A 26,418-nucleotide genomic window follows, 5' to 3' on the forward strand; every position below is an offset into this window, starting at 1 on the left:
GTGGTGAAAATGCCGACCCTTGAATTTGGAAGGCAAAGAGCTAGAAGTTGCATTTGTTTCACTCTTGTGATTTTTCTTTTTCTTTTTTTTTTTTTTTTTTTTTTTTTTTGCTGTTAACACTCTCACGTGAAACTTCCTAAGGGTTGTTTTCAGTATGAATCTTTCTAGCAGAAAGTAGGAGCTCATCCGTATTATTTTGTCTTTTTTATACCATCTGCTAGATGTATTATTTACTTTTTACTTTTAAACTGTGTATCTCATAATTTAATTTTAAATTTGCTGTTGAAAAATATTTTTAAAAGGTATTCGTATATTTACTTTTTTATCCTTTCCTTGCTGGTTTTAGTTTTACTTTGTTTATGTTGCTTGCTTTTGTGATGACGGCAGCTTCTTTGTGATGCTCTTGATCTTAGGACTTTCAGTTGTCCGTCCTGGAGGCTGGTGATGTGCTGGTCTTTTCCACTAGCAATAAATATTTTGGGCTTTTTTTTTTTTCCCGTCTGCGTTGTAGAATATTAGTCAATGCGATAATTATTGGGAACTCGTGCTCATAATACTGTTTTAAGTGCTGAGAAGTAGAATTTGCTAGTATTTCAACTTTTGTAGGATTTGGTTTTGGAGGGCTTGTAATCCATCTTTTTTAGAAGTCTAAATAAACTGTGTAGTCCTCAGGGAGGAGTACCATTTTTAATGTGCCACGTATCCCTCTGTTTTGGTGTCTTCCTAGTTCCTGGACTCCCTTTCCTAAATAACTGCATTGTTGCTGAGCATCCCATTGTGCTCCATCTGTGTTGCCGCACACCTTGGTCTGCATTGCTTAAGACTGGCAGAAAGGGTGTTGCAATTTTCCAGATGACTTCATTCTAGGAGCTCTGTTAAGGTCTATATTAGAATCTTAATTATAGAACTTAAAAGCAATTAATTAATTTTAATTGAAAAGCCTATTTTAGGTGACTCCTTTTATTTAACTAATGTTCTTCCTTGGTTCATATAGAGAAATCACTATATTTGAAACAAGTTAGATCTAATTATAAGGACTAAATATCAATCCTTTATAGTTATGCGGCCACATTAGTGCTAGTTATGCCATTGTCTTCTAACATAGTTATTTAAAAAGACTTGCCATTTTCAGATAGTTTTGGCATGTGTAGAGGAAGAAATGCGAGAAGCTTTAAAAACATTTGCACCATTTAAAATACTTGTGAAATGGTGATAATGTTTACACTTGGAGATAAGCATAGATGTAAAGTGTACAGTAAGTTTTGATACATATATGCATCCAAGTTACCATCCCTTGGTTGATAAGGAACAGTTCCATTACGCAGAACGTTTTTGTCTGTTCAGTCCTGACTCCTCAGAGTAAAGCTGTTCTTATTTCTATATCTAGATTGGCATTTCCTAGTCTGGAACATCACCTAAATGTAGTCATATAGTGTGTGTGCTCCTATGTCTTGCTTCTGTCTCTCAGCATGTTTTTGAGATTCATCCAAGTAGTTGTGTGTATTAATAATTTATTCCATTTTATGGATGTACCCCATTTGTTCATTCTCCCAATGATAGACATTTGGGTTGTTTCCAGTTTTTTTGTTATTATGAATAAAGCTACTAAAAGGATCATATTATCCATCTTTTTGTGGATGTGTGTTTTTGTTTCTCTTGGTTATTAAGAAGTAGTGGAATTGCTGAGACGGTCTAGAGGTATGTTTACTTTTATAACAAACTGCCATTGGTTTTCCAAAGTGGGTGTACCATTTGGCACTCCCACCGGTACTGTGGGGGAGTCCCCATTGTTCCTAATCATTTGATGTTGCCAATCTCTTGATTTAATCCGTCTAGTGGGTGTGTCATCGTGGTTTTAGTTTCCATTTGTCTGACCTCTAATGATGTTGAGCACCATTCCATGTGCGATTAGACTTCCGTATATCTTCTTTGCTTCTGGTTTTAGTCTCTCACTCAAAAAAAAGTGGGTTGTCTTTTTATTTGTTTCTATATATGCTATATATATATCCTATGTATTTTTCGTAGAGAACATATGCTGCCTATGCATGTATTTTCTACATGTGTCTTATCTATGGAGAATATGTATGCATACATACTGCATATATTCTAGATAGAGATAGATAGTTGTCTGTATATTCTGGGTATTATTCCATTGGCAGATAATTACATATTACGTATTCGTATTATAAATATTTTCTCTGAGCTTGTGGCTTGTGTTTTCATTTTCTTTTTTTCTTTGAGATGGAGTCTTACTCTGGCGCCCAGGCTGGAGTGCAGTGGCATGATCTCAGCTCACTGCACCCTCTGCGTCCTGGGTTCACGTGATTCTCCTGCCTCAGCCTCCTGAGTAGCTGGGATTACAGGCACGTACCACCATACCTGGCTAATTTTTTATATTTTTGGTAGAGACAGGGTTTCACCACATTGGCCAAGCTGGTCTTGAACTCCTGACCTCAAGTGATCTGCCCGCCTTGGCCTCCCAAAGTGCTGGGATTACAGGCGTGAGCTACCATGCCTGGCCTCATTTTCTTAAATATGTCTTTTCGTGAGCAGAAAATTTTAATTTTGTTGAAGTATGAAGAATTTTGTGACCTAAGAAATCTTTGTTTACTCCCAGGTTATTATCTTGCTTTCTTCTGGACACTTTACAGTATTAATTTTAGTTAAGATTATGGTCTGTCTCAATATGTGCGTGTGCGCGTGTGTGTGTGTGTGTGTGTCTGTCTGTCTGTCTGTCTGTCTGTCTATGTGGTATGAGATTCTGTTTTTTCCATACATTTTTCTAATTGTTCACCACTATTTGTTGTAATGACTTTCCTTTCCCTTTGGAGTGCTACAGTGCTTGTCCTGACAATAAAATCAGGTTTTAGTCTCTTTCTGGTTCTCTTTTCTGTTGCGTTGTTTTTGTATCCTTATATCAGTACTATACAGTCTCGATTACTGTAACATGAAAGCATGTTGTGTAAATCCACTAATTTTATTCTTCCTTTAATTATTTTGGCTATTCATGGTCCTTCGAATTTCTGTATAAATTGTGGAATGGACTTGTGAATAACTACTTAAAAGTCTGGTTAGGATTTTGATAGAGAATGGATAGTGTTTTTAAATCGTATTGGGAGAAACTAACATCTTAATAATCATATTGCCTGTTAATAATGACAGTTTTAAAATTCTTCCTTTTCAATCTATATCCATTTCTTTCTTTCTTTTGTATCATTGACCTCCAGTACTCTGTGACTAGAAACATTCAGGACAGACATTCTTGCCTGTTCCTGATGTTAGGGGGAAAATGTTTATTTCATCATTAAGTATGCTAGCTGTACGTTTTTATATCAGATTGAAGAAGTTCTTTTCTATTTTGAGTTTGCTGGGATTTTCTTAAAAATCAGAAATGGGTATTGAATTTTGTTGATGCTTCTTTTTTTGCATCTATTGAGATAATTATATGGCTTTTATTCCTTATTGTGAATTAAATTAACTTAAAAAAATGATGAACCATGTTCCAGATTTTATTTCCATTTGACTGGTTTTTCTCTTCATGGCCTCTCACTGGTCTAGGACCCAAGCCACGTACCCCATCGTTGTCTCTCCATTCCCCTTTGTTGTGTGACAGTTTCTTAGTGTTTGCCTGTATTCCATGACCTTGACAGCTTTAGGAAGTGCTGGCTGAGTATCCTGTGTGATGCCTCCCAATCTCAGTTTGTTTGACCCTTTTTTCATGATTAGCTTGAGGTTGTGGATTTTGGAAAGAACACTATGGAACCCTTGTGCCACTGGGCGCATGACATCCACAACGCCCCTGGCAACGCCCACCCTGGTCATTTGGGTCAGTCAGTGTCTGCCAGTTTTCTTCATTGTAATGTTGCTTTCTCTTTCCTTATTCAGTTCTTTAGAAACAAGTCACTAAGTCTAGGCTGCCTTAAGGGGATGGAGTTCTGGGGAGAGGGGAGGAAAGGAACTTAAGCCCCACCTCCTGGAGGAGGAGGAGGAGTATCTCCATAGATTTGGAATTCTTCGGGTAAGATTTGACTGATTTTTGAGTGTTAACCTCATGTTTCTGGATAAACCCCACTTGGTTGTGATGTATTATCCTTTTTATATTTGGTGAGATTCCATGTACTTTTACTTTTAAAAAAGATTATGTTTCTGTATTAATGAAGGACACTGGTCTGTAATTCTTTTTCTTCTAATTTTTGCACAGTTTGCTTAGTTTTTCCAACCCATAAATTTTCACTGTTGGTAGAATGACTTTTATTTTTATTTGATGATGTATCAGTAATTCTATCAATAAGCATTAAAAACTTAGTGAACTTTTTGTAAGCAGTGTTTTCTCTTTCTCTCGCTCTCTCTCTCTCTCTATATATATATAGATTTTTGTGTGTGCGTGTGTGTGTGTGTGTGTGTGTGTGTGTGTGTGTATGTGTTTCAGAGAACTACCCATTCTTTCTGTTTAGATTTTGGGATAGAATATTGAATTTTCTTTCAGAACACTGAGATCATAGTTTCATTTCAGAATTAGCTGGAGAACTTCAAAATATGTACAAGTCTGAGTATCGTTCCCTCTTTGCTTGTCCGGTTCTTTCTACATTTATGAAATAAAGCCTAAGTGGACCTCTCTGTTTTTTTAAGTACTTTGATGGTGATTTTCATATGCAGTCTGTATTAAGAATTAAAAATAAATCTTTCAGGTTTTCACAATAAATCAGTAACTAAAAATCAAACCTTTGACTATTTTTGGCAATGTCTATAGTGAAATGAAAGATTTACATGCACATTTAAATGTTTACACAACATAATCTTAGGATAGTTTGATTTTTATGTTGTAGCAGCACACTACCCATCAGTGGAATGTAGCTTGTCAATGGCATGCTAGGTAATATTTGTTAAAAATTATACAGAAGGCCAGGCATGGTGGCTCACGCCTGTAATCCCAGCACTTTGGGAGGCCAAGGCCGGTAGATCAAGAGGTCAGGATTTCGAGACCAGCCTGACCAACATGGTGATACCCCGTCTGTACTAAAAATACAAAAATTAGCCTGGCGTGATGGTGGGCACCTGTAATCTCAGCTACTCGGGAGGCTGAAGCAGGAGAATTGCTAGAACCTGGGAGGCAGAGGTTGTCGTGAGCTAAGATCATGCCACTGCACTCCAGCCTGGGCAACAGAGCAAGACTCCGTCTCAAGGGAAAAAAAAAAATTATACAGAAGGTCAACATTTTGGCAGACAGGTTAATTTTCTAAACCATATGGTCAAGGGAGATGGATTTTTTAAGCCCCCTATTTAGAATAAGAGGCCGAAGAATTAAGTCTAGCTTAGTGAATGTTGTCAAATGGGCTGCAGTTGAGCAAGTGGTGTCAGTCGTGTTTGGTGTTTATCAGTTTAGTTTCCCTAATCTTTGATGTAGTTCAAGGATTAACTGAGCCCCAAGATTTGGACCAGAAGTTTGCATTCTAGGATGGTTCCATCACTCAAAAATACTCCTTGTGCTATACTTTTGTGGCCATACCTTTCCTTCTTTCCTAAACACTGGTTACCAGTGTAATTTTGTTCCTTGGAGAATATCATATAAATGGAATCATTGCATTGTATAACCTTTTGAGATTGACTTCTTTTACTCAGTATAATGATGCCTTTATGATTTTATCCCTGTTATGTCAATAAGTCATTCCATTTTATTGCGAAGTAGCATTCTGTGGTTTGGATGTACAAGAGTTTATCCATTCATTCATTGAAGGACATTTAAGTGTTTCCAGTTTTAGTGATCCTGAATAGAATAAACATTTTCCTATAGGTCTATTTGAACATAAGGTATCATTTCTCTAGGGTAAATATCTAGGAAGAAACAATTTTCAACTCATCTTTATCCTCTTTAGATTTCTTAGATGGAGATTTGGATGCAGAATAAGCTATATTAATTTCAGTGCTGTCTTGTTTTACATTAAACTTGTTTGGAAAGTCTTTGAACTGTGCTTACAGTTGTTGATAGTTGAATTGAAGATGACTTTGTAGAATCTTTGCTTTGTTGGTAGTGATTTCTTTTCCTCCCTCTTGGCCTTGCTACTCTACTCAGTGTAGTCTGTGGACCTGAAATGTTGGCGTCACCTGGGAGCTTCTTAGAAATGCAGAACCCCAGGCCCCACCCTGAATCGGCTGAGTCAGAATCTGCTTTTCAACATGATTCCCACTGATGACTGGGCATTGAATTGGAGAAATGCTGCTCTAGAGCATCTTGGGAGTGGAGAAGAGACGTCCTAAGGAAGCTGGCTTTGGTTCTGTTGGAAAGTGTGGTGCAGCACATACCTTGCAGGCATCCATTCTGATTTCAAACACTCAGTAGTACAGAAATAATGGTATCAAACCAGCAAAAATCCTGAGATTTTGGTACTTTAAAATTCTGCAGTATGCTGGACGTCAGCATACTGAGTGGGGGTATTGTAATTGTCAGGCTTAAGGTGAAAGTTGTAGTTTACTGTCATTTCCTGCTGTTCAGGCATTTGCGCTCCAGAAGATCTTTTTCCACTGGGAGGATTTATAGTAGAGTGTGTGCATTTGTAGTTGGTCTTTTTACATAGAAAATACTGAAAAAGGCAAGAATATAAAATGATTGTGTCATTGGTTTGTTTTCATTTTTTTTTGTGCATTTTCTAATAAAGTTCACTGTTACTTCTATTAAGGGTAAATAACATGTACATATTACAAATCATGAGACTAAAGGAGCAAATATATTCTCCTTACATTGATAAAAAGTATCTAAATTAACCTTGCTCTCTGTAGGTACTTATTTTACGTCTAAGAGTGGGTCACAGAGACTGATCTGAGGTGAGAGGTGATTCTTTCACTAGGAACATGAGTGATACTTGGCAGTAAGAATTGTCCACAAAGAAATTACTTTTAATTTGGGCTGGGGTTAGGGAAAATTTTTGTAGGGAATACTGATATAATAAAATTTCAGATAAAAGCTGGTTTTAGTGTGACGACATGACTGAAGAAAAAAAGTTTCTCCTTTTCAATAGTCTCAGTCAAAGATAGTGATAAATTAACTCTAGACAGTGAGATTGAAGTAAAAAGGAGTGAGAAATGATGAAAGGATTTTGGAGGCTGCATCAGTACAACAGCACATTTGGACTGCTTGTCTGGCAGTGAAGGGGAAGGTAGGTGGGGTCAGGAGTTATAAAATGTTGAGCATTTAAGTTACAGTGAACTCATAGAACTTTAGTGTTAGTTTAATTAATACATTGAACTTCACTATGATCTGTATTAAACTCAAAGCAATAAGTCCAGCAGGAATTTTTGGAATTTGTTTATTCTCAGACATGTAAGCAGCAATGATGTGTAGGACTTTGTCTATTAATTGCAAGCAAGAATTTGACCTTTTTTTTTTTTTTTGAACATTAACTGTTAATGTTTAAGGTTATTTTCTCCTGGAGTCAGTTTAGGGTTTCATGTGGCCTTTTAACAGGACATTTTGCAGTATTTTTTACATCTTAAATATAAACAATTAAATATTTTAGCATTCTTTAATATTTAATTCAAAAGAATATGAACTTACTGTCCTTTTTTTGCCTTGTGTGTCTGCAATGTAGGGAGGTATGGAAACATTGGAACTTCAAAAGGACATCAAAGAAGAATCAGATGAAGAAGAAGAAGATGATGAAGAATCTGGACGATTACGTTTCAAAACTGAAAGGAAAGAAGGAACAATTATTAGGCTCTCAGATGTAACTAGAGAGAGAAGGAACATTCCAGAAACTTTGGGTAACTTTTTTGCCTGTCTCCCATCCTCCTTCACTCTCATTTCAACTTCCTCCATAGTATTGCAGTAATTAATCAAAGTAGGCAGAGAAGGTTGACTAGGTAATTGCGGCTGCCATCTGGAGAGTGGCTGGACTTTGGAGTGAGTGCTGTTATGATACTGTAAAACTCATTCTTTAAAATCATTGCTGTTTATGGATTTAAAATGCTTGAATAAAATGTTTAAGATAATTTAAAAAAAATTTTTTTTTTTGAGTCTGTGGCCTAGAGCTGCTCTTGTACATACTATGTGGTTCCTGGCTGGTCTTGAAAAGGTGGCATGGGGATGGTAGCTCTGGGGCCATGTTGACCCTTCCCAAGACCCTGAGGTTGTCAGGGCGAATTCTGGACAAGACTGGTTTATATTTTATACCTTTTAGTGTCTTCATAGCTATGTGTTTTTGTGTTTTCTGCAGTTCCTCTGACTTTAATGAGACAAGTTGACTCGTTTATAGAAATAATCACTCTGAGCAAAGCTTGCTGTGTGAAAGGTCTACTACAAACTGCTGCTGATTCACAGAGACTTGTAATAGCGACCCTACCCCTCATTATACAGTGTTTTTCAATGTCCACTGCAAAGAATAAAGCAGTGATTCCAAATTTGAGTGAGCGTCAGAATCTCAGAGGACTTGTTAAAACACAGATTTTGGGACCTACTCCCAGCTGCTCTGATTGATTAGATATAGGGTAGAGCCCAAAAAAGTTGTATTTTTTTTGTTTTGTTTTTGAGACAGAGTCTTGCTTTGTTGCCCAAGCTGGAGTGCAGTGGCACAATCTTGGCTCACAGCAACCACCACCTCCCAGTTCAACTGAGTCTTCTGCCTCAGCCTCCCGAGTAGCTGGGTCTACAGGTGCATGCCACCACGCTCGGCTAGTTTTTGTATTTTTAGTAGAGACGGGGTTTCACCATATTGTCCAGGCTGGTCTTGAACTCCTGATCTCGTGATCCACCCGCCTCGGCCTCCATAAGTGCTGGGATTACAGGCGTGAGCCACCGCTCTTGGCCTAGAAAGTTGTATTTCTAATGAGTTCCCAAGCAGTGCTGCTCCTGCACTGGTGCTTCCAGAACCACTGGGATATTGTCCTTCTAAGGAGGAGGGCAGGCAGGAGGGCGGGAGGACACAGGGGCTCTGCCTGCCGTCTGGTCTTGGTCTAGATAAGAATCAAGACTTACCTTTCATGATTACTTTTATTACTTTTTAAAACCATTATTCATAGTTGTTTTTTTGTCCAAAACATGAGCCTGTGTCTTTAAGTAGCAGATACGAATTCTGTGGGAGGACACTAAGCTCCAAAGATGCACAAGTTAGCAGTAGTCAACCAATATTATCTGAATTTACTAGGCAAGATTGTTCAGAGAGATTCTTCTAGAATCTTTGTTCTCTTTTTCTTTGTGGTCTAGTTTACTACTACTCCATCTTGTGGCCCAAGATTTCCCTAGACTTTTTTCAAGTTATGACATGAAGTTGCCAGTTGAACTGAAGCAGATTTCTTAGAAGCATCTTTAATTTCTAAGAAATAGAGTCTGGCATTGGCCTTAGGTGAAAGATGGAGCGAAGGTCTTAAAACAGAAGGATGGGAATAAACAAAATACGTCAACAGGAGGAATTGGTAATATCGCAGAATAGTCTACTTGAGCAGAGACATGTCAGTCTTGGCTTGGGATGAGATGGACAAAGGAAAACTCTCCATACCTGGCAGAATACTAAGGAATTCTAAGGGCAACCCACAGCCACCACCTGGAAGGCATGAAGCTTCCTGAACTGGGGAGGGATGGAGGAAGAGAAGGATTAGTCATCACTACTGCTTCTTTTGTTGGGGCTTGTTCTCTGGGCTGTGGCTTTGATTACATACATTTAAAACATGATGTATAAAAGCATAGTCACTGAGAACTCCCCAGGTAGCTACGAGTTCTAAGACTATTAATTCACTTGCCAGACAACATTACAAATGGGGGCCTTTCCCCAACTCTGTAGTCTGCTCCCTGTGGGCCGGCTGTGGATTTCATGGCTCGTCTTCCCTCTTCTGTACACCCTGCCCTGATTTGTGGTGCCTCTCTGCCTTTCCCACCTCCCTGGTTTCCAGCTGCGTCATCTCATCCCTGTTCATTGTCCCTCCACCCAACCACTAGTAACATCCTTGTTCTGCAGTGATGGCCAGCTTGCATGTGTGCTTAGTGTCTGTTTCAGTCCTGCATCTCCTTCTTCTCAGGACTTTTCCCTTGTTTTGTTCTTTCCAAGGTCATTGACAATTTCGTGTATTTAAATAACTTGTATTAAATCTGTTTTGCTTTTTAAGGCATCTGGCAACTTTATGTTCATGTAATTCTGGGACAAGAAGCTGGAAAGGTTGGTTTGTGGTGGGCAAGTCCTCTCCTTGGAATTATGGGGGAAGAGTATGAGACCCTTAGAGGCAGAGTAGCTATAAACATATACAGCTTGACTAGTGACCATTCTCGGAAACAATAAAAAAGCACTTAACTGCATTTGTGTAGAATGTGGTTGTTTGGCAAGATGATAGGGCAGGTGAAACCACAGTTAAAAGTACCTTTTTCTGTTCCGTATTACTTAAGAAAGCTTCGTGCTTGGAAACATGAGTTTCAGATAACTGTAAAGTTAGGCTTTTTCCCAACACAAAGGAGGATTTTTCTGTCCATCAAAAGATTGGTTTCCTAAAACAGTGAATTCTCTTATTACCTTCAGCACCTCCCCCCAAACAAAAGATGAATTTTACTTCTGAGGAAATATATATTGAAAAAGAGATAATGCCTCAGTATTTGGTAAACTAGACATTTGAGTACATTTTTACACATCAGTTTGTGTGCTCCTAGAGATCAAAATAAAAAAACCTGAACCAGTCTCAGGTTCTGTGTAGAAATAATTATTTGATTGTGTAAAGCTGTTTGCCTACTCTGTAATGGGATTAAAATATCTTGCTACCAGAGTACCCGTTGTCTTATATGAGGTGTGCTTTTTTTTTTTTTTTTTTTCGCTGATATCATTGTTAGTGTTGAGAACACTTCATTCTTGAAAAGGGAGAATCAAATGATGCACTGGTATCCCCAATTTCTGACTCTAAAAGTTTACATGTGAAACGAGTTCTCTTCCAATCTAGGAGGGAGTTTTGGTTACTTTTAGTCTTTTTTCACAATCACATCTTTGTGAAAAACATTCATATATATGACAGCCTCAGCAGTTAAGGAACAGTTTTATGCACAGTTGTTGATTGGTATTTTGAATGCAGATTGGATTAGAAGTAGAATTCTGGGCTTTCATCTAGGTTAAGATCTTAATTGACTAGCTTTTTTTGCTCTATCAGGATTGTGGAAATTAAACCTTACAGAAAAAGATTTGAGTGACAGTGTTCTCAGTTTTCCCAAGGATGGTACAGAACTACATACTTAGGAAATAAATTAATTCATTACATACAGAGGATGTCGCAGGGTGTAAGTGCTGAACTCCCTCCTGGAGCTCAGTTGAGCCGGGCTACGGAGTAGGCATGTGTAAGGAATGGTTCACTGTGAAAATGCCAGTCACCATTTCTGAAGATGGTGTCACTGACCAGTGTCCCGCAATTGCCAGTCCTGCAAGTTGAGAGCTCTCTTTTCGTCTAGGAGGTGGCCCTTGGATTGCCTTAGAAAGCAATGTAAGCCATAAATGAAAGACTGAATTTATTTTAGTTAGAAAGACTGCATTTATTTTTAATTCATTATCCGTGAGTAGGCTTCCAGATTATTTTATTCTAAGTTTCATTGGCACGTGTTACATGTTGTTTTTTATTGCTGTAGCCTAAAGAACCTGCTTGTACACTCACAGAATATTCTCTTGAAATAATATCATTAATTTCAGAGGATCTGTGGGAAAGAGATTTCTCGGTAGTAACAAACAATTCAGAATTGCTAATGTCAGCAGTAGCTCACTGTTCAAGGGTTTATACTTAATGGTCCTTGTATTTACAGGGCCTTTAAAATTTTCTTGATTCAGTTGTCTTTTAAAAAAATCTCAGACTGTCATTTGTTATCTTTATTTTGCCAAACAAATTGTGTATTCTATATGTATTTCAACTATTATAAAATTATTTGCATGCAAATATATTTTTCTTAACATTTTAGAAAGGGACAGTGCAGTGTAAAACTTTGTTACATTGAGGTATGTATCTCTTTAGAATCTGGACATAGTTCAGAAAACACTTAAAGGGAAATTAACATTTCAGTTGAAGTTACAAATGTAATTTCCATCCTGTCATATTTTGGTGACCTTTTATGACAGCTTGTCTCAATTGGAGGAAAGCATTTTTACTTGCTGATTAAAGATGTCATTTGAAACCATTTTATTACTGAGGATAGTGAAATTAATCTTGACACTCAGAACCACTAGAAAAATAATTGCTGATTCACTGCGTAAAATGTGTGTGTGAACTAATCATGTAGTCAAGATTAGAATAAAAGTCTGTGCTGGTTAAGAAGAGATTAAATTTTCTTTCAAATGGGGTCTAGTTTTATTTGAAGGGGAGAGGGGTACCATAGAAACAATTTCAAGAAAAATGTAACTTAGAGATTTTGGAGGAGTTTGGAGATGATGATGGGATCCAAGGTAGAAGGTAGACTCTGGTAATATTATTGAAAGCTTACCCTTGGCTGGGGAAGAAGGCAGGAGAAGGTGTCTTGGTATACTCAGTGACATTTTTAGAAAATGTGGCGTAAGATCTGTTGTCCCAATTTAGCTAGTGTTGTAAAAGGACCATATGTGGCTAAATCATTTTCGTTTCCCTTTAGGAACCTAGAAGAATGTGCCATCTGAAGTTTCTTAGGGCCAGTGCCCATGTTTTCTGTGTCCCTAAAGAATTGGGCAGAGCAGTGAGCAGCTGCTGGACACTCCACACGTGTTTGCATGAGTGTTTTCTCATGTGACTTTGCTCTCATTTGATTTGGCTTCTCTATCAGTCTGCATGCATATGAGAAGGCTTCACAGTAAAGTTTTAAGAAAATAAATATGAAAAATTGAAATGATATGTATTAAATTGAGTTTTTTATTCTTTATGAAATCACCTTGACTTCGGAGTGAGTTCATTAATAGTTTTGTTTTTAAGTGAGAATGATCAGGAATTTGTGTTCTTGCGTCTATGTGCCATTGTATGCTATTAATACTTCTACTGGCTTCAGTAAGAAAATCATACTGCTGTAGGACTGGTAGGGACAACTTCTGACTGATGTCATGCACCATCAGTAAAAGGTGTGACTGCAGGCTGGGCGCGGTGGCTCACGCCTGTAATCCTAGCACTTTGGGAGGCTGAGGCGGATGGATTGCCTGAACTCGGGAGTTCGGGACCAGCCTGGGCAACATGGTGAAACCCCGTCTCTACTAAAATGCAAAAAAATTAGCTGGCATGGTGGTGTGCACCTGTAGTCCCAGCTACTTGGGAGGCTGAGGCAGGAGAATTGCTTGAACCTGGGAGGTGGAGGTTGCAGCGAGCAGAGATCACGCCACTGTGCTCTAGCCAGGGCAACAAAGTGAGACTCTGTCTCGGGAGGGGAGATGTGACTGCAGAATGCCTTGTAGTGTGAGGGCAGTGGTTAAATTTCACTTCAGCTTCTTTTTAGCCTCAGTCAGCACAAATCAGTGGTCTCAAATGAAAATAATTTAGAATTTATTGTTAACACTTGCATTGTATCATAAATGAAAGCTTGTTCTTATTTATCAGATCTCACTAGTGGGTTGTGTGTGTTGCTGGTTGTATCATACTTGCCGCTGCTAGTTGGGTGTTTACTGCGGGTGAAGCACATGCTGTGGCAGTTTCATTGTCACATCATTCTTTCCTGTTCTCTCCCTAGACCTCCAGTTTGGGCTCTCGGAAAGTAACTAACACATGCACATTTTTTCACGTAGAGCTTTCAGCAGAGGCCAAGGCAGCATTGCTTGAATTTGAAGAAAGGGAGCGACAGCATAAACAAGGACGCTACAGCTCCAGGCGGGGAGGACGGCGAGGAGGTCCGCTGATGTGTCGTGGTGTGGGGGACCAGAGGAGAGAGAGCACCGAGAGAGGCAGGATGAAGGACCACAGACCTGCGCTGCTTCCTACACAGCCTCCTGTCGTGGTAACTTCACATTTTCTTGTAGTAGCCCTAGAACTTTAGAACAAATGGCAGTAAGCTTTTGTGGGTATCCTAGTATACATTTCTCTCTTCTTAGTCTGAAATGAAAGGTTAGTAGCAGGGGTAATGGCTGAAGTTTCTGCTTTATAGTCTCATATGATGTTGCATATAGTCTTAGAAATTCAGCACTCCAGTCATCTGGTATGTAAGAAATCATCCTGTACCACAGATACTTCCAGAGGAGGAATTAATGAGCGACCTGATGCCCTAAGATGACATAAGCTGTGAGACCTTGCTACCTAAAGCCTCTAGAGAGGTATTTCTGAGTGCATTACATTTGAAAGGTATTATTACAGATAGAATTTAGGCAGAAGTTGTTTATTTTATAAAAATATCTTTACCTTTTTACTGTTTACCTTAGATTTTTTCCTTAAATAGCAGTTTCTCAGAATTATTACCATGTCCTCCATACAAAGCTTTCATAGTCTATAGTTGAGGAGTAAATCATGTACCTGTAATTTCAATTAGAATTTCGTTTGTATTTCAGAGATGGCACATCTCAGAAACAAAGACAGAAATTATTGATTTTTTTGTTCTTTTTTTGTTTTTGATAGAGAGTCTCCCTCTGTTGCCCAGGCTGGAGTGCAGTAGCATGATCTTGGCTTACTGCAACCTGCACCTCCTGGGTTCAAGCGATTCTCCTGCCTCAATCTCTTTAGTAGCTGGGATTACAGGCGCTTACCACCACACCCAGTTAATTTTAAAAATATTTTTAGTAGAGACTGGGTTTCACCATGTTGGCCAGGGTGGTCTCGAACTCCTGACCTCAAGTGATCCATCTGCCTCAGCCTCCCAGAGTGCTGGGATTACAGGCGTGAGCCACTGGACCCAACCTATTCTTTCATTTAAGCTTTAGGGATTGTATGGCTTTTTACTTAGAAGTCAATCTTCAAGGAAAAATTTACTTAATACATATATGTGTCCACTGTGTCTACCACATGCCCTTTTTACATTTTTATCTGAATTTAGAGAAAACGACATTTCACTTCTGTTGAAATGTTATATTTCAGGAGCCATTCATTTGTGAAATAATAAAGTAGAAGAGATAATTTTTGTTTTAGCATGAGAATTCCAACTCTGATGTGTGAAGGGAGAGGAGTAGGTAGGCATACACAATTTGATGATACGAGGAACTGCTGTTTGCTTATACAGCTGTTTTGTTTTTGAGCATCTCTAACAGCAGAAAGGCTGGATTTACAGTTTGTCTTTTTTTCCTTCGTTGCTCCCTGTCTCCACCGCAAACCTCCACTTGCCATATGTTGAATAGCCATTTTCATTGTTTTGGCCTCTTTAGGGGCCAAACAATTCTCATACGAGGCCAGTGTTTACGTAATTGTGTCTCTGATCCTGGAAAAGTTGTTGAACTCTGTTTTCTTACCCACAAAGAAGGGAAGAGCATGTATCTCTCACCTGCCTCCTTAGAGAGGGTAAACTGAGATGGTGTGATTGCTTTTAAAAATGTCACGGACATTCAGTTGTCCTCAGTCCTGATGGTGACATTATATCTCTGGATTGTAATGTGACTGATTTGGACTGTTAGAGCCTACTGTGTACTAGGAGTAAACTAGACAGCCGCCCTAAGACTGACACAGCTTTGTAAGCAATAGTCTCATCTTTGCTAATCAGTGATGAGATCAGGGCTGTCGTATCCTCTGCTCCAACTGCGTTCTGTTACATCATAAGCTTTCTCCATCCTATTCACTCCGCATCCCAGAGCTATTTTGTCTCTTTGAGTCTTGACCCCCAAAGTTTTGGAAAGAATATTTTTGGCTCATGCCTCTGCTTGTACCCATTTTCTCCTTGGTTGGCTCTTTGCTGCCTGGATTCTGTTCTGTTCCCTGTCCTGAATGGTGCCCTCAGAGATGCCACCTGACCCCTTGTCCTGTTGGACCGCACTCTGGGGCCTTGGGCATCACACATGGTCTCTTTGTCTTGAGCAGCTCTTTTTTGGGCGTATGAGATTTTGGATGTACTCTCTTCTAGAACGGTTTCTTCTTTCTCCCTTTTGACCTTCCTTTTTATTTTCAAATTAAACTTGTATTTTTAGTTGCATATATTTATGAGGTACAGTGCACTGTTACAGTATGTATATGTTGTGGATGGATTATAAAAAGCTAATTAACGTTGGCATCCCCTTAAATACTTCCTGGTTTTTGGTATTGAGCATTGAAAATCTCTTTGAACAGTTTTGAAATGCCTTTTCTTTAATTGCATTTTTCTTCAGTTTTTGTTCTAGTCCTCCTCTTCCTCAGTGGTCTCCCCGGCACTGTTCCTCTTGGCTGTCACCTACTGTTTCTCAGTGAGTCTTAGTCTCTAGCCTAACCTCTTTCCAGCTCCATTTTCTCTGTCTCCCAGCTGTCCCTGTACCTCTCCAGACACGTGTTTCACAGGCTCTGAATGTCACTTGTTTAATCAAACAAACATGATCTTTCCCTCAGAACTCTGTGGTCTTGAATTAATGACCATGCATTGTGGTCACTTTCAGTTCAATTAAAATTTAACTTGGGTGTCCCTGTGTCTGTTAGTGTGCTATCTGTGGGATACAATGATGAATAAGATAGACAAGATCCCCACTCTCACGGGCAAATGTGCACAGATGTGATGAGTTAAGGAGGGGGAACGTACTGCATTCTGGGAGCATGTGTGCTAGTGGATGTGAGCTGGTACCAGAATCTTTTGAAACATCTTCTCTGAGGAAGGATAGGTGGGCCAAAGCCATTCACAGATTAGTTTTAGAATTCTACTCATTATTCCTCTGAGATGTCTTCTTGCTCTTTGTCAGACTATGGCTTTTCCTTTGATTTGTCTCTCGCCATTGCCTATTAGATGGTCTCCTTCCATCTTCTTTACCCTCGTTCATCTCACACTGCTGTGAATGATCATTTTCCTACCAAAGAGATCATTCGTGATCCCTTATTATACATGTTTTCTGTGGCATAGTAATGGATCATTTACTTGGAATTCAGAAGCCCTCCATAATTTGGTATCATCTCAGGGAAAATGCTTGTTAAATTAGACAACTGAATAAGTAGTGGTCTACTGCTAATTAGCTGTGTCGTCAGTTTGGTTAGTGATTAAAAGCAAAACCTGTGGAATCAGATGGCCTGAACTCCAGTTCCAGCTTTTCTGCTTTCCAGCTTTTCTGCTTTCCAGCTACTTGATCTTGTAAAAGGAGGACAATAAATAGGACCTACTTTATAGGATTGTGGGGAGCTAGGTCAGCTAACTTTCTCTGCTGACCTTATAGTAGGAACTTAAAATGTGGGGAAGATTTAGTCCACAGCAGCTGTTGCAGTTGTTGATTTCTTCCTTTCTAGTGACCGTTTGATAAAATAACCACCCTCGAATTGAGATCTCTGATCACTTTGAGTGTGTAATTTTCTTACCTTCTTTCCTGCCTTCTTTTCCTGGTCTGCTGGTTTTACTAAGCAGGTGGGTCTGTGCTGCTTCTGCTTTTTTCTGGGTATCTGTCGCTCACTCTGCCTTGCACCGCTCTCTTCTTCATCACCGAGTTCAGGTGTCACCCTCTCAGAGAAGCTCCCTCCCAGCCTCTCCTGGAGGCTCTTTGTAGCCCTGTCCTGTTCTCAGGCCTCAGTTCCGGAGGAGGGTAACTGGTGCACATGTCCTGCCTTGCTTACGAGAGTTCCTGGAGGGGGATGCAGGGCTGCTACAGGGAGGGCTGTGGCAGCTGCTCTTCTGTCCCTGGCACAGGGCTTTGCTCAGTGTGGGCAGTTCAATTTCCTGAACTGAATTTTTCTTCTTTTCAAAATTCACACTGGGTGCTTTGGGGCTGTTTTCCCTCTTGCCTTGAGATTGACTGAATTGTGAGACTGTAGCCCTCATTGTGAAGAAGTAGAGAAGCTTCTTTATCCTGCTGTTTTGATACAAGTTGTTACTACAGACTTCTTACATTGTAACTTAAAAAATGCAATCAGTGTAAATTTGTAACACATCAGCATTCTTTTAAATGTTGATTTCGGTGAACTTTTGTTTTTTTTTTGTGATTTGTAGACTCATTCTCCAAGGTTAATTCCTCCTCCACAGCCCCAGGCTCCCCCTCCACCGCCACCGCCGCCTCAGCAGCAGCCGATCAGAAGCCTGTTCCAGCCGCAGCAGCTGCAGCCGCTGCTTCCGGTGCAGCACCCGCACCACCCATCCCCCCCTCAGGGAATGCACATGCCTCCCCAGCTAGAGACCCCAAGGATGATGATGACCCCGCCACCTGTGACTCCACAGCAGCCCAAGAACATACACATCAACCCGCACTTCAAAGGGACGGTGGTCACGCCTGTTCAAGGTCTGTGTTTCCTCTTACTATTGTAAAGCATGGATGGCCCCAGCTTCCAATGGTTTGACTTAGGATTTTTCCACTGATGCGTTTTCGACTTCGTGAGTGTGTGAAAGCAGTATGCATTCAGAAGAAATCAGAGTTCGAATGTTGAGATTTGATCTCTCCTGGGGTAGCAACATGCATCCCAAAACTCCCTCGAAGCTGGGCAGGGGGTGCTGTGGTTCCCAGCCCCGATGATTTTGCCAACTGTGCAATGATGTGAGTGTTCTGAGCTTAAGGTAGGTGAGGCTAAGCTATGATGTTTCATTGGTTGGGCATATTAAATGCATTTTGACTAAGGGTCTTTTCCACTAATGATAGCCTTATTGGGATGTAACCCCATCCTATACTGAGGAGCATCTATTATGTTATAGATTACTGTGCATCTGAAGGCATTTATTGGTTTATTGCACTGAAGCCATCTCTGTGGCAAAATAGTTTTCACATTCAGATTTGTAAGATTGAGTTTTCCTTGGTTCTTCCCCATTCATTTAGATTTTAGTTTGATGGGTCAAGTATATTTCTTTAAAAATGTGTATCTCTTATTGTATAATTGAGTGGAAAGTGCTGAGTGTACAGTCTGAATGCAAAGAATACACTAGAGATAGCTATTGGAATGCCTGAACTGTGACACTTTGTAAGTCTCCCGGTTGAGGGTGTTTGCAGTGGTGAGTGTCCCTCTTTGGTTCCAGGCAGCATGCCCCCCTTCAATTCCAGTGTCAGCTGGTGGAGAGGGGACACATCCATCTTTTAGTTGTTGTAATCAAATAAATACAGATCTGATTATTACTGAAACATGTTCCTTAAGCTAGGAAACGGTTTTCGAGCAGCTTATACGAAGCTTTAACTTCATGTATCTGTGAACACACACATTTATTGAGCTACTACTCTATTTTTGGCATTTGAGTTATATTGACGAACAAACCAGACAAAGCTTTCTTCAACCATGATATTGCTTTCTATCAGTCTTATTATTGTTTATTAGCAGTAAACATAAGTATTTTATGTGGCATGTTAGAAGATGAAAATGCAGTGAGAAATTGAGCAGGATGGGGGGAAGGGATGCGTTGTATCTTAAATAGGGTGATCAGGGTGAACTTCACTGAGCAGGAAAGAGTTGAGGGATATCTGTAAGTTAGCAATGTGGCTGTTCAGGGAAGATTGCAGGCAGATTGATCAGCAAGTATAAGGGGGCTTCCTCCAGGAGAGACCCTGCCTTGTGTGTTTGAGTAGCCAAAAGGAGACCAGCCTGACTTTTGTGGAGTGATCAAAGCAGAGAAGAAATGCAGAACCTGTGTACTGTGGGGCCGTGGGGCCATCCAGCCATTCTCAGGACTTTGGCAGGGAGCGAGATGGGCAGGGATTAGAGGGGTTTGAGCAGAGGAATGACGTGACCTTGTGTATGTTTTAGAAGGTTCCTCTTGCTGCCGTATGGAGAGGAGACTGTCGGGTGGCAAGGGTGGAAGCTGGTGTCTAGCTAGGAGGTGACAGATGATCCTGGCGCAAACCGGTGTGGTAGCAGGGAGAGTGCAGAGAGCTCAGGGCTCAATGAAGTAGGAAGATGGGGCCGATGGGATTTGCTGATAGATTGGATGAGTGTGAGAGGGAGAGAGGAGGTAAGAGTGATGCCCAGGTGACCAGAGCGTTTAGAGTGCTGGTCTGGTTGCCATCACCTGAGGTGGGGAGATCAAAAGTTCTGTTTTGGGTGCATTAAATTTGAGATGCCAACTAGCCATGTGAGTGGAGGGGTCTAGTAGGCAGTTGGATGAGAATTCAGTATAGGGGTTTGGGCTCAAAGTACAGGTCGGGAGGTTGTTGGTGAATAGGTGGATTTAGTCCCTGCCCTCGAATGAGAGCCCTGGAGGAGGGAGTCTGTGTGTGGGGAGACCAAGGACTGGGACCTAGGGCACTTGACACAGGAGGGGTGGGGCAGGAGGAGAACCCGTCAGGGAGACCAAGGACTGGGCCCCCGGAACTCGATGTGGGAAGGAGGGTAGGAGGAGAGCCCGGCAGAGGAGCTGGGAAGGAGAAAGGAGGAAGGAGGATGACGGTCGATGGGGAAGGAAGCAGGTGGCCACGGGCTGGCAGGGCTGCTGCCAGTGGGTCAGTGGGTGTGGCTTGCACTTGGGGGCGGGGCTGGTGAGAAGGAGTCACAAGCCTGGCCGAAATGGGGCACGGACTTGAGGCCACCGTATTGACAGACTTTGACTGTGTTTTGCTAAAACAGAAGTTGGATGATAATTGATGGGAACCAAGTGGGCTTGAGAGAAAGTTTTTTATTCTAAGTTTTTTATTCATTGCACTTACAGAAAAGAGCTAGTTGAGAAGGAAAAACATCATTGATGCAGATGAGAGGAAAAACCTGTCTTGTCCAGGACCATGTGCCAGAGGTGGGCTTGCTGAGATGGAGGAGCAGGGAGTCCTCCACAGCTGGGGCAGATGCTGAGGCCTGAGCTCAGATGGATGGGCAGGTGGAGGAGTCTTGTGTCAGTTCCTCCTTGGTGGCCTCAGTTTCCTCAGTGGGTAGCAGGGAGCTAGAGTGGGGAGGTAGGAGGACGTGTTGAAGGTCTGAGGAGAGGGGCTATGGAGCATCCACTCGTGCTTTGGAAGAGTGGATGTGCACAGGGATGGATGGGGTGCTGAGCCCTTGAGGGGTGTGGATTTGAGGTGAGGGCAGTCAGCATGGTTGTGTGTCTCTGTCCAGCTGCGCTCATCTGCGCACACTAGGTGTGGAATAGGCAGGCATTTGGGTTTATGAGGGTCTTGGTTTTCACAAAGTGGTAAAGGGAAGGCAGTGCTGATAATGATGGGCTGTGGATCATAAGGTAGATGCCAGGGAGGAGAGGACACCAGGGAGGAGGCTGAGATGGTGAAAAAGAGGTCATTGGAGATCTTTGTAGAGTTGAACGATTGTTTGAATCAGGATCCTAGAGGGAGTGAGATGGAAGGGTGGAATGGTCACCAGGACTGGAGGCAGAGGTGGCACGGATCTGAGGCAGGGCACGGCAAGGGCCATCTTTGTGTTTATTCAGACTGGAGTTGAACTTCTTGAGAAATGAGGGGGCAGTGTGGTGCTGGGGCATGTCAACTGGTGGCATGAGATGAAAGCTGGGTCTGGAAGCAGCAGTGAGATCAAGAAGGAGCCCTTCTACCTCCAGACTTTTGGCAAGAAGCTGTGGGAGAACAGCTGCCACTCAGAGGGGCAATTAGAGCGAGAAGGTGAAGGAACTCAGGGGTGTGGTGGATGCTGCTGATGGGTGGGGAATTTGGGATTCCCAAGGGTGTGGGAGAGAAGTTTCAGAAGTGGAGAGTAGCCTAAGGTAGTAGTTCAAGTGCAGGGGATTGGCCAGTGGCCTAGAGCCTGGGACCCTCCCATACGTGGGTCAGAAGTATTATGAAGTTGTCCTATAGCCATGGAGCAGGGGACTGTGATGGTGACAGGCTGGCCCAGAGTGTAAGGGAGCGGGGCGCCTCTTGACAGTGTCTGCGGGTCACCACCAGGCCACTGGGCATGGCAGAGAAGCATAACGTTTTAAAGTACAATTAACTCCTAACCCCTCCTGACCCCATCGCATGTCCCTGTGTTCCCCCAAAGTTTTTCCCACCCTGGTTAGCATCGCTCATCCACACATCCTCTTAGGTGGCCCTGAGCGTCGCTGATTGGTGTGGTGCCTATGTCTCCTGCAGTAGCCGTTGAGTGAATGGAGACATGAACACATGCATACTTGAATGGAGAAGGGTGTCTTTCCTTCAAGTAATCCTTTGCATCTTCCCCATAGTGGTTGTCCTAAACTTGGAACTGCTGTCAGTCTAATTTGTTGGAATAATTTTGCTTATGCTAGCATCTGTTATTCTTGTGCATTTCCTTGTAAAATGCAGTGGAAAACTGGCAGTTGGTAATAGGTACAGATTTTCTTTTGCTTAACTAAAATAGTCTTAGAAATATAGGGTGGTAAAGCTGTCAGGAAGCCCCAAGATATCCTCTGTGTATGAAAATGGTGTCCCCTGCAGAAGTCAACAGCCTGGCAAGTGTAGAATGCAGGCCTTGCACCCCAAAGCACACGTGTGATTTAGCAACTACTCCAAGGTCAGCTTTCTGACAAAAGTTTTTAAACTCAGAACCAGCTAGCTTTTTCTCACCATGAAACCAGGAGCTTTAGTGCCGCATGTCCCTTATCTGTAATTTACCTTTGACCTTCAGAGGTACGCTGACACAGGAGAGAAGGACAAAGTGTCCTTGCTAGGTAGATAGGCAACACTTTCGAAGCAGTTGTTTATTCTGTAATAGATGAATGAGCTTAAATAGAAATGCACAGTTCCTCTTGAGAGAGACTGAATATCAAGATGTCTCCTGTAGGTAAAAGATACACAGATTAAACCTTTGATTCTCAGAGCCTTACACAGATGAAAGGTGCTTTTTAAAAAAGCTAACAATATATACACATCTTCTTCTGATGGCACAAACTTTCTGAGGATGAAGAGTGTTCCGTTATAATTTATTTAAAAACAACTTTGATGGAAATTTAACTTGTTTCCAGGTTTTTAGTATTATAATTATAATGAATTGGAAACTTAGTCCATTAAATACATGGGACAAGTTATAAATATTAAACTTCAAATATTCAAGTTGAAGCTTCAGCTAGACTGGTCTCTAACATCACACCTTTTAAATTCTTCACTGCTCACAGTGGTCAGGGCGGCAGTCGGGCAGCCAGGGCCTGGCAGGGAGAGCCTGCAGACACGCCTGGGCATTCCCACTGAGGTGGCGTCTCCTGGGTGGGCCAGGTGTCTGCACTGTTCCCACTGGGACTGGACTGTCCGCACGCAGCAACCCTTTTTGTCAGCTGTTTTTCCTTTTCTGCTGTTTTTTTTTTTTTTTTTTTTTTTTTTAATAGGGAAAAGGCTGGTACTTTGTGCAAATTACCAGCTCATCAGAGGCTTCTGTGTAAGAAATCCATTTATTATAATCAGATTGCTTTCTAGAAATCCCACCTTGCCTTCTTGCTCTCATTCTCCTGGTTAAAGAGGCTTAATGTTTTATCCTTTTATCGTGTTGGAATGTTTTGGTAGATATTGGCATTTAAATTCCAAGTTTCTAAGTGGTACCTATGATCGAGTTAGTGAAGATCTGGGTGTCTTATATTTGTTAACTTGATTATAAAAATCACGTCTTTACATTTAATATGTAGTTTTTTTCTTTGTCACCTTCATTATAATCTTCTGAGGTCAGAGATATTCTTGTTTTTTTCTTTCTCCACTTTCTCCAGTCTAGTGTTTCACTTTAGATATGGAATTGATGTAACATCAGCTGTGTAGAATTGAGGGGGGAGTTGGATTCTATTTTATATAAAGTCTTGCAAACTGACCCACTCTAATTTTGAAATTTGGATTCATTAGATTAGTCTGTCAAGGAAGGGATGAACTTCTGCCATTTTTACATTTTATAAAAGTAAGTTTTGTTTCAGTCACACTTTGCATTTGATCAAGCAGTGACACAGGCCATGTATGCTATCACTTGAAATTGAAGTGTGGGAAGTGCCATGTCAATTATAAGGCTTAATGTATGGAATTCCTTGAGTAATCATAGTAAAAAAAAAAAAAAAAAAAGTTTATCATAGCACCCTGTTTTTATAGTGATTCTGATGGACTTTTAAGAGGTACCACCTCTATTTCACATTTAGCAGAAACTTCTTAAATTAAAAAATACGCTGTGTTGTCAGTTCCACCTGATGTGTATGAGTTTGCTTGGGCAGCCATAACAAGTACCGCAAATAGGGTGAGTTAAACAACAGAAACTTATTTTCTCACAGTTCCGGAGGCTGGAAGTCCAAGTTCAAGGTGTGGGCAGGGCAGCTTCCTTCTGAGGCCTCTCTCCTTGCCTTGTCGTTGGCCACCTTCTCCCTGTGTCCTCACATGGTCCTCCCTCTGTGTGTACTGTCTATGTCTAAATTTCCCTTTCTTATGAGGACACCAGTTAGGTTGGATTAGGGCCTAGACCTCATTTGATCTCAATTACCTGTTTTAAAGACCTAATCAATGGAATCCAGTTACATTCTGAGGTACTGGGGGTTGGGGCTTCAACATATACATTTGGGGTTGGGTGTGGGGGCGGGGGGAGGGAGTTGCAAACAGTTCAGCCCCACAGTACCTGACAATCTGAGAGCTTCCTAGGTGTATCTGCCAGCACATTTTGATGTAAGACGTAGCCTGCACTTAGATTGTGAGTTTCTTTGAAAATCAAGATCAGTATAGTGCATGGTGAGTTTCAAAGAGCTTAAACACATCTGATTTAGCCTCAAGGTATGAAACTTATATCTAGCTTCTTCTCTATTATGAGATGTCTTTTTAAAAATGATTTGATTCCTTGTTCTGGTGGATTGATGGAAGTCCTGCTTGTTTATAAACCAAAGTAAACTAAAAGCCTTGGCATAGGAGATTGTTTAGTGGAAAATTTTTAACAGTCTGTGAGCATTTTCTCCGATTCCTGGGATGTGCTGTTTTCCTTTCTCTGCCTGCCTCACTTCCCTTCCTCCCTTCTGTCTTTCATGATTCATGAGGATTGAGATTTAAATGTGTATATGACTGGTGTAGGAAAATATAACTGGGATTCGATAACCTGGATTATCTGTATAGGGATAGGAGAAACAAACTAGGTTTTTTATTTTAGAGGAATACTATCTTCTTTTGTTGCAAAATATTTTAATTCCAAATAATAGTCAACTACTAAGATTTAAACTTCTGCTTGCACTGCTGTGTACTGAAAAGGAAACCTCTGCTTTCCCCTTTTCTTCTATGGAATTGTTAAAAATACTAAATGCTTAGCTTAAGTGTAAGCACAATGTATTATATGTCTGGTACACATAGTATATATTTTATATTAAACTTCATATCTTGTCTTACAGGGGTTTGGGTGTTGAGTAAAGTGTGTCTCTAACGCAAGGGGTTTTTCTTGCAGTGCCCTTGCTACCAGTTCCGAGCCAGCCGAGACCTGCCGTGGGACCCCAGAGATTCCCAGTGAGTAGCAGCTGCTCCTTCTCCTTTGATAGGGATGAGCATACATTTACTAAGAAATATTAATATAGCAAGTGCAAGAGGTTCCAGCCAAATATAATTTTAAGGATTTGCAAATATTGACAATAATCTCTGCAATAGAAAATGTTTGTTAAAAGCTTAAGGTCAATGGATTTTTGAGAGTAGAATTAATTTTGTTTAACTGTAAAATTGTTGAATCAGGATCATCAGTGGAATGCCGTTCGTCTTAAAGAATATGAATATTGATTTTATTATTGCCTTATGTTGGTGAGAAAGGGCCTTGCTTTATTAGAGAGGTGGGGGGTGTATGTGTGCATGCACGCACAGGCACATGTGTGTTTGTGCATGTATATTATGTGTGAAATTCTAGGAAATGAAAATGAGAGATCTCTTGTTTTTTAAAAGAACCTCTAGGGTCTTAATGAGCCACTCATTTTATATTTTAAAATGAAGGTTTTCACTTGAAAATACCTTTAAAAGAAAGCATATATTCTCTCTCTCTCTCTCACACACACACACACACACACACTCTCATTCACTTATACACACACAGAAATGCACACTTTGCTGTATCTTCAGTAATTTTATCCATTCTTCTAACATGTTTTAGGTAGAAGAAACAAGCCCATTAACTAGTTATGTTTGTTTAAATATATACATTTTATTTTATTTGAATTTTTGGTTCAGTGTGTAGTTTGTTCATGGTTTTACTAAACTAGAGAGTACTTTTTTTTTTTTTTAAACAGTGTGGGGGAAAAAATGTACTGACCATAAAATTTTAATGTCATTTATATGTAAAACAGAGGTAGTCTTATTTAGGTTAAATAGTCTGATTTTCAGGAAGTATCTAAATGGCTTATTTAACTGTTTATCTTTGGTACTTCAGTAGATAACATTTATATATGGCATTTAGCAAAAAGGTTAAATGAAGGATGTGAATGTATAATCAGGTGATTATTCAAAAATAACATTATTGGATTTAAGGTTCAGAGTATTTTGTAGAAATTTCTTTGACTTGTAGTTAGGAATTATGACATGGTTTCTAAAGCGGGTTCTTCCTGATTTCTTTATGTTTAGCTAATGTGTTTCTATAAGTTATTTGCCAAGTTCTAAA

At 40.6% G+C, this 26,418-nt stretch overlaps 1 protein-coding gene across 13 annotated transcripts in view; it reads left to right on the plus strand.

Moving 5' to 3' along the window:
- Positions 1–26,418, plus strand: part of RBM33 (RNA binding motif protein 33) — a 137,546-nt gene that overhangs the window by 48,958 nt on the left and 62,170 nt on the right. For 8 of the 13 annotated variants that reach the window (XM_009243470.4, XM_054560051.2, XM_009243468.4 and 5 more), the window contains 4 exons: positions 7,584–7,755; positions 13,677–13,885; positions 17,954–18,239; positions 25,228–25,286. In XM_009243470.4, the coding sequence (XP_009241745.2) occupies positions 7,584–7,755; positions 13,677–13,885; positions 17,954–18,239; positions 25,228–25,286 (726 nt within the window). The remainder of the gene's footprint in view (positions 1–7,583; positions 7,756–13,676; positions 13,886–17,953; positions 18,240–25,227; positions 25,287–26,418) is intronic. The other 5 variants (XM_063726242.1, XM_063726240.1, XM_002818719.5 and 2 more) reach the window with 1 other exon arrangement.

Source organism: Pongo abelii, chromosome 6 (assembly GCF_028885655.2).
Source record: "Pongo abelii isolate AG06213 chromosome 6, NHGRI_mPonAbe1-v2.0_pri, whole genome shotgun sequence".
Taxonomy (NCBI): domain Eukaryota; kingdom Metazoa; phylum Chordata; class Mammalia; order Primates; family Hominidae; genus Pongo; species Pongo abelii.